Source organism: Orycteropus afer, unplaced genomic scaffold (genome assembly GCF_000298275.1).
Source record: "Orycteropus afer afer isolate SDZICR_OR568_19922 unplaced genomic scaffold, OryAfe1.0 scaffold00002, whole genome shotgun sequence".
NCBI lineage: Eukaryota > Metazoa > Chordata > Mammalia > Tubulidentata > Orycteropodidae > Orycteropus > Orycteropus afer.
Genome location: NW_006921589.1, coordinates 4,656,085 through 4,664,840, shown reverse-complemented (window position 1 = coordinate 4,664,840; position 8,756 = coordinate 4,656,085). Strand labels below are relative to the sequence as shown.

General features: G+C 39.7%; 1 protein-coding gene across 1 annotated transcript in view; it reads right to left on the bottom strand.

Annotated features, from left to right (window-relative positions):
- The window catches only part of WDFY1 (WD repeat and FYVE domain containing 1), a 58,172-nt gene that overhangs the window by 28,364 nt on the left and 21,052 nt on the right, over positions 1 to 8,756 (bottom strand). The window contains exons 2-3 of the mRNA XM_007935569.2: positions 5,662 to 5,729; positions 923 to 996 (exon numbers count right to left, since the gene is read on the bottom strand). Coding sequence (XP_007933760.1) covers positions 923 to 996; positions 5,662 to 5,729 — 142 coding nt within the window. The remainder of the gene's footprint in view (positions 1 to 922; positions 997 to 5,661; positions 5,730 to 8,756) is intronic.

Genomic DNA, 8,756 nt, shown 5'->3' with positions numbered 1-8,756 from the left:
ATTTTATAGTGAAAGGATTAGCTGAAGCTTTTTCTAAACTAAATTAAGGGCTTCAGTTGCTTGAAAACATGGACCCAAATGCTGATCACAGCACTAAAGTCAATACCAGATTCAGGGAACAGTGAGGTGTTACTGCAAAATATTTGAAGACAAAAAGAAAAGAGCCATACAGGTAACTCTCACTAATTTTCTGACTAGAAACGCCATCCCCATTCCCAGAGATAATCCAGGTAATCCAGAACCTTCCACCAGTGGAGTTACTACGGCAACTGATAAAATGCCAACGTTGTCCAACTCTACTTCATCATCAGAGTACATTTTTATGATTTGTGTATTTTTTTAAGTAGGTATGGATATGTGTCTTAAAATAGATCTGTAAGTTTATATGTAATATTTCTAACCCCCAAATAAAAATCAGATTTATAAAAATACTGATAATGAAAGGCAATAATAATGAAAACTAAAAAAAAGTGAGGTATTCGATTTACATCAAAATTGACTTATGACAGAGTCCTTGGAAAGGAAGCAGGTATTCAGTCAGGGACTACTTGTACTCCCCCAATTGATTACAGATATGATGCAATCCCTAATAAAACTTCCATTGCCTTTTATAAAGAAATGGATGAGATATTCATATGGAAATGTGTGAAAGCAGTGGTCTGTGGCCTCGCCTGAGTACCAAACTGTCACTCACAGCAGCATTCTGACCTCCACGGAGGTAGTTTAAAATTAAACAGTACTTGGAAGTAATCCATTTTTAGGTCTAACATTCATTGTTGAATTAACCTTTTTTTTTTTTTTTTAACGACAAACAATCAACACAGAGAAGACACTTGTTAAGCTTCTTTAAACTGTCCAGTAGGAATGAGCACGGGGAGGTCAACATAAAGAAGACAAAGAATACATTCTGGAAGCTACCTACCATTACGGCTCCATTATCCTGGCCCACAAAAATCCGTCTACTCTCATGATGGTAAGCCATAGCAGAGCAAGGAGCTGCCAGAAAGACAAAGACCACATTAAGAGCAAAGCTAAGCATTTTAAGTCATTGTTCCAAGTATATTCTAAAAAAGAGTTGCACAACTTAGGTTTAAAAAAGAGAAAAAATGTGTATGTGTGTGCTTTTTAAAGAATGGCATAAACTGAAGTGTTATTAAAATTCTGTCTGTGTCTTAGCTAAAACATACTAATATTGAAAACCTTCTAAATTACTTTTTTTTGTAATTTTGAATGCAGTAAGCCATCTTGAAGTTTCATCTGATTCGAGCTCCTACCTTGAGCCTGGAAAAGTTCAGGGACTGGCACTTAGAGTGGCAGAGCTGCTACCTAAATGCTCAGCAGGTCATCTTGTCCCCGCCATTCTTTCCCATCAAAGGTAAAAGAACAGCTGAAGTCACTGGAAAGTGGAGTTCTCGGGATCACGGTTCCCAATCTACGACATGTGTAAGCCAGAGGGACAGGTGGGAAAGGCACTTTGGATTACTTTATTTCCCCAATGGTAAAAAAATTGCTCCCTTCTGCAATGACACACACAACCCATTTTGAAGTAAGCTCAGCTGTGAGGTGTAGGTATGTTTCTTGGTTGACAGCAGTGTATGGGACTAGGATAGTGCCTGCTGCTTCTCCCGCACACACTCCCTTCAACGTTCTACCTACAGTTCTTCCAAAAATCATGGGCAAGAGAATGATTTCCAGAAAGGAGAGAAGCTAAGTCATCTCCTTCCAATAAAAATAAGAATTAATGTGATTTAGAAAATGGAGCATTTGGAAAAAGAAGTGTTTGGGTACATTTTGGCCTTAAGAATTTTAGTTGACCATGGAAGAACCACAACAAGTAAACACATGCCAGGAAAAAACACTTGAGTATACTTTGACATAAAAAGCCTAAGAAAGTAACAGGAAATAAAGCTTATACATGAAGTCACCATTCGAAAATAATTCAAATAGTTGAGCCATTTATTAAAGTTCTCTGGACACTGGGCTGATATTCACTACTAACAGAAGAAAGTCAGCTACAAAGGCTGCTGGATTGTACCCAAAACACAGCTGGGGCAGGATCAGACAATAGAGCGATGTTTCAGTGCACTGTAACGCAGGTACCCAGAGTAATCATCTGTATAGAGACCAATCAGAACTGACTACAAGCCTGAACCCCCTATGCACCAGAGTGATGTTCGAGATTATAAAAGCACGATCGTGTTCAAGAATTACAACCACGAAAATATATACAACTTCATGTAATCAAAGTGCTCGTTAATAACCATGCATGCCAATTATCTCTGACAAAACGAATCATGGTTTGATGATTTCAAATACTCGTTCTCAACATTTTTGCTTAGTTTTCAGTTAGTACTAAATCTCCATGCATTCATTTTAAGATTCCCTTACCAAGAAAGAAAACTTTTCAATTCTTATTCTCAATTCTTTAACAAAAAAATATGTAAAAGTTCCTCTTTTGTTTAAAAATTGCAATGTCCTGAAAAATTTCATGAGGCTACATTTTTAAAAAGAAGAAAAAAGGCTTCCCTAGTTTATTTATTTTGTATATAAAGATGTTCTGGCTTTTTTTCTAAAAGGGAAACTTCTCATGACATAAGCAATGTCATTTTTTTCAAAATAAAAGGTGCTGGATATTCATGTAGTTTTATAAATAAGCAAAAAAAAAAAAAAAAACTTTCACAACTAAGTAAAAAAGTATCACAACTAAGAGCTGCCATTTTCTGTCAAGCTTCTCAAAGTTATTTTTGTCATATGACATCATGTCATGAAACATAATTGGACTGTGTGTAGCAATATACTAGAGTTTGGCTTATTGATTGATTAGGTGACTGGAACAAAGTTTAAATTGCCACATGACCACTGGGAAGTCCTAAGTTGGGTCATCTGCTGATAGTTCTAGAACCAACATGGCACTTTTCCTCTCATGTTTTGTTTTTAATTTTGAAATAGAACCATCACCCTAACTAACAGATGAGCACTTCACTCTCCCTCATAATTCACCCACTATTCTTCTGACAGGGCCTTACAATTTCATCAGGAGACATAGCACCGGGCGGAGGCAATAAAGCAGTATCTGGAAGCAACAGGATGAACATGTGGAGGTAAAACACGCAGACGTCAGCCAACTGCAACAGAGGCCACTCCAGCCCAGATGCGAGCCACTCAGGAGGGGAGAGTGAAGTCCAGGTTAGCAAGGGATGGGAGCGGGCAGACACCCAGAGCCAGGCGCCTAAGATCTAAAAGCTAAGAGAGAAGCTGAGAGAGAGAGAGCACCCACTTTAAGTCCAGTTTCCAACTGCTAGGGTTTTGGTGCCCTGGGAGAGTGGTTAATTACAAAGCTCTTCTACACACTTGTGGAAAATACAAGCCGGAGAGTTACTGAGACTAAACACAGGACAAAGTCCATTTCAGTCTCCCTCAGTCTATCTCTGTCTCTCTGTTCTGTTATTGGCTGCCATTGAATCAATTCCAACTCATAGTGGCCACATGTGACAGAGCAGAACTGCCCCATAGGGTTTTCTAGACTGTAATCTTCACGCAAGTAGATTGCCAGGTTTCTCTTCTGTGGAACCACTGCATGGGTTCGAATTTCCAACCTTCTGGTTAGCAGCAGAGTGCTTAACCGTTGTGCCACCAGGGCTCCTTCTGTCTCTTCTATAGAGAATGAACTCCAAGGATGAAGCCTCCAAGACATTAAGCTGCGGCCACAACATGAAGAGTGGAGGAAAGGGGAGTGGGAGGGTGGCAGCAACGGCATTAGTAGTAACTGGGAGGGTGGCAGCAATGGCATTAGTAGGAACAAGATTTTCCACACAGAGGACAAAACATCCCCAGCACCGGTGGGAGTTCCTCAAGCTGCTGCTCCTTCCAGCCATCAGGGCTGTCAGCACTGGGACGCTGACGTGAGGAGTCACCAGCCCAACAAGAATCCTATCTTCCCTGCGTACTACTTCTGCCTCGTTCCAAAATTCAGTTATTTATCAAGCAGCATCCTCAGACACCTTTTCTAAGGCACTGGTCACTTTATGTTTCAGAACAAGAAACCATGGTTATTCGTACACATGCAGACATGGGTAACACGGAAGTACAAGTGCTTGGGACAGGAAGTTGTGATCAGGTTTCCTTCTAATCTGTATTTTGTGAAGTTCTATGGGTCTTTTTGTAATATTTATCTCTATATACTAATATTCTAAGAAGCCTATTTCATTCTCTTGAATGATTATCAAGACAAAGGAAAAAGCCTGGTCTGCCCAAGCCGTCCGTGGGAGGTAGAACACATGACAATTCCGATAAACTATGTCGTTGTGACAGTGCTTTCTGGATCCAAGCACGGCACTGGGATCTAAGTGCAGATGAGAAAACGCTAACCTAGAGGGAGGTGCTTGGAATGATGGCGCAAACCAATTATCTGGAATTTGTTGAGTAATTGGATGTTCTGTGTTTATAACAATCTCTCTAGTCTCTGGGAAAAACTCTTAAGAAAGCCATGAACTGTGTCAACATATCTGAAATATCTGCCAAGAGTTATTCTCTGGAAAACTTTATAAAACTCTGCAGTAACACGCCAGCAAGCCTGCTTTCGTTCCCTCAAGGGCCTCTGAAGTCCTTTGGTGAGGAGAGTCCCTCATCAAGCACCCAAAGTACAAGAAGTAGGTCAGCAGCCATGGAAGCCCCCCACACGGCAATGTGGAGAGCAGGGATCAACCCAAGCTTGGCTGGTGTGAAATCCAGGCGCCCTCCGCAAGGCTGAAGGGGCCCAAGCTGAGGATGGGTGTGGGCCCAGAGCGCAGGATGGGCATTTCAAGGAAAGCAGTGGGAGGGAAGGGTGCCAGTACTACCTAGAGTTTAAATGTAATGTTATGTCACGTGGGGTGTCACAAAACAGCCCAGGGCTGTTTCAAAAGCTCAATGCAGAAACTTTATCTTGTAGATTTAGTTTTAGAACTTGACTACTGAGAAAATTCTCTATTTAGAAGGAGTTGCGCCTTGCACCATATCTCTCAATAGTATCCAGAAGTCTGTTAAAAGGCTGAGAGAGATTATGTATGGTTAATGCTGGTTTCACGCTATGGGAGTGTACAAGTACTCTTTCTTAGTGCCCAGCTCAGCTATTACTAATTATAAAGGTACTTAGTACTTAATATATTACTACTAATAGAGTTGGCCAAATAACCAATTCAAAAATATGAAATAAAGACAAAAGAAAACTAGGGAGGAAGCAAACAAGCTCCTTTTCCTCTCTTTTTCTTGCCCTTCAGTTTGCTCCAAGGAGCTCTGGTGGCATAGGGGTAAGGCAATTGGCTGTTAACCAGAAGGTCCAAACCCACCAGCTGCTCCACAGGGAGAAGATGAGGCAATCTACTTCTGTCAACATTTACAGCCCTGGAAACCCAACGGGGGTCGCTATGAGTCAGAGTCAACCTGATGGCAGTGGCTTTGTTTGGTTTGGTTTTTCAGTTTGCTCAAGTGCACTTCAATTAGACCAGTATGACCCAACTTCCTGTGCAAATGAAAAGCAGTTTTCCTGCAGTTTACCACAGCCTGTGAGAAAATTAAGCAACTCAGAAACTCATTCTGAAATTAAGCAGCATTATTTCATAAGATACTTTGGAATTTAAACCAACAAAGGCACTTTTCTCTAGTGGAACAGTTCATACTTACAGGCCATTGTGTGGTAAATGCTGGGCCAATACTGACCACTGTCTCTTTTCAGCCATACCCGGATGGTTCTGTGGAAAAAGAGAAAAGAGTTGTCTTACTAATTTTGTCTTCCTTTGTGCATGAGGAAAAGTATTATTATTTTTTACAATGTTCAATACTTTTTCCCAACTGACCTTATAATCAACAGGACAGTATCTTCAGAGATACCACATGAGCTAGCCATTTTGCCAGTAAAGCAACTGCGAGAGGAAATTCACTTGAAGATGCCTGGCCCTCTCATAAAGTGTTGTTGGAATATAAATTAGTGCATTTTTCTGAACAGCAAGTTAATAACATATATTAAATTAATTTATACATATATATACCATATATTTAACATATAATACTGGCCTAGTAGTTGTCCTTTTAGGGATGTATGTCAAAGAAATAAAGATTTATATATAAAGAGGTTCATTATAAAGCTAGTTTAATAGCAAAAGCACATAAGTAACATAAATGTTTCAAACTATGTTATGACCATATATGGTCATACATGTATGGCCATATATGACCACAAGTTAGCATTTCAAATAATTTTTAATAACATAGAAAATGCTTATCATATAATGATATGTAAAGAAAACTAAGATTAACTGTTTTTCTTGGTAAAAACAAACCAGGTAGCTCGACTGAGCCAAATGAGGAATGCGGTGGATATAAACAGAAAGAAAATGCTCAACGGCAACCAGGAGCAAAAGGAAGAGCAATGCTGATTCAAAGCAGTATCCACTCTGTTTCTCATTCACCAATAACCGTCTGTCTTCATAACCCCAGGGAGGAAATCATTCCACACCACACCTCAGGGCCTCTATGTTCATGAGAACACACAGAGGGAGATGAGGAAATCCTGTCTACGGGCAGGAAAATGACCAACGACCAACGCAGCCAAAGTTGAATGTTCTGTTTTATTACTTCAGAGAAACAATAAAAACACTGTGACTTCTCTTCTCCGCACACAGAGCCTTCTCGAAGCTCCAGGCCTCCTCCTCTTCTAAATCCCCAAGATGCTGACTCTCTCCTGGTTCTCACTGTGTCTTGCTGTGTACAATCATATATACCTAGTTTATTGTCCCCGAGGGTCAGCTCTGTCACACCTATTTCTGTATTTCTAACAACAGCATAGATTCTGGCACGCAGCAGGTGTTGAATGAATGTTTACAACCTTAAACTAAAACACGTCAAGACTACCATATTATATTATTAGTGGAGGAATAATAGGGATAAAGGATAGTGAGAATGGTCGCACACTTAAAAGCACTCAATGTCACTGCATTGTGCAAGTAGAAATGATTCAATCAGCATGTTTTGCTGTGTATATTTCTCTCCCACAAAAGATAAATGGCAACATAAATTTAAAAAAAAAAAAAAAAACTGAGAGTAAATGTTGAAAGAAGAGTAAAGGAACTCAAAGACACAGAAAACAGTCCAAAGGACTAATGGAAAATGCCAACCCCAGCTTCCATGACCCTGAGACCTGAAGAACTAGATGGTGCCCAGCTACCAGTGCTGACCACTCTGAAAGGGATCACAAGAAGAGGTGTAGGATCGAGTGGGAGAAAATGTGGAACAAAGCTCAGTCATAAAAAAGATGATGCTTACTAGTTGATGAAGACGGTAGAACTCCTAAGACTGGTCCTGTGTCATCCTCACAATCGTTGCCATGGTTGAGCCCATTGCTGCAACCACTGGGTCAATCCATGTCATTCAGGGACTTCCTCTCTCTCACTGACCCCCTACTTTACCAAGCATGATATCCTTCTCCAGGGACCAGTCCTTCCTGATAACAAATCCAAAGTACGTGAGATGACGTCTTGCCCTCCTTGCCTCTAAGGAGCATTTGGGCGATACTTCTTTCAAGGCAGATGTGTTGGTTCTTCTGGTAGTCCAAGGCAGAGTCAATATTCTTTCCCAAAATCATATATGTGATTATATGATATCACATATAATGTGATTAGGACACAGTTAAAAGAAAATAAAGACTAGATGTTGGCCTCCCTTCATCCAACATAAATAAGATGAGTTAGCACCCCAGTGAGCATAAAGAGATTCTGTATGTGAACTGGACACGAGCTAGTTACCCTAGGTTAGGAGCAGCCACTATATACAATGCACCCTTGCCCTGTTTTCCAGTCACTGTTGGAAACCCCTTTTTCAAACCATACCCTTCTTCTTGCTTACAGACTGCTACAATCTTCTACTTCCAAGATTAAATCAAACCAATGTTACGTTTAACCCCTAACACTCCAGCACTCCCAAGACTTTATGAATTACACAGAGTTGCGTAATTTCTACTAGCCATAGCGGAATTGTTTTGTGTCATGTTCAGAACATTTCTCACTGATTTAAGCTTCGACTTGGGCTGCTTATTACAAAATCAATAAATTAAATAAATAAAACTTACTATTCAGTAAATTGGAAGCAAAATCTATTCAGTAAACCGAGAGCAAATACCCTAATATAATTAGTAACATTTTATAGACAAACTATTGAACACACCAAGATGACATCAATAAACCATCTAATTGCTGGCCAGTCAAGATCAGATGGTTTTATTTTTACATAAACCACAATGTTTTCTGCCTACATGAATGTCTGAGCTGCTGTTTCCACTGATGTAAAATGAAACAGCTTAGATTTTTCTTTAATATTTTGACAACTTCCCACCCACTCACCTAAACTCACTTTATGTTTCTCCTGCTGCTTATTCTACCCATTTTTCAAACAGTTGGATTTATTTATTTATTTTTTTGAAATTCTGAGACAATGTCAATCTGGGGGAAAAAAAGATAAACTTTCCTTAAAATCAAAACCTTAGAAATATGTTCATTTTTTTGCCAAGCTCTATTTTTAAGTTATTTCAAAACAATGTCTGATATTTTTCCAAAAGATACTTAAGAAAGGAAATGTATCATTTCTTTTTAAACCTCCCCCATGCTATTATCCCTGTGGAAGAGTTCAACCATTTGCCCTTCTAGTTAGAGAAGCACTGTTGTACACAAGGCTATGACACTCCCCATGGGTAGATTAGAAGAGGTATCTCCACATAAGCCTGTATT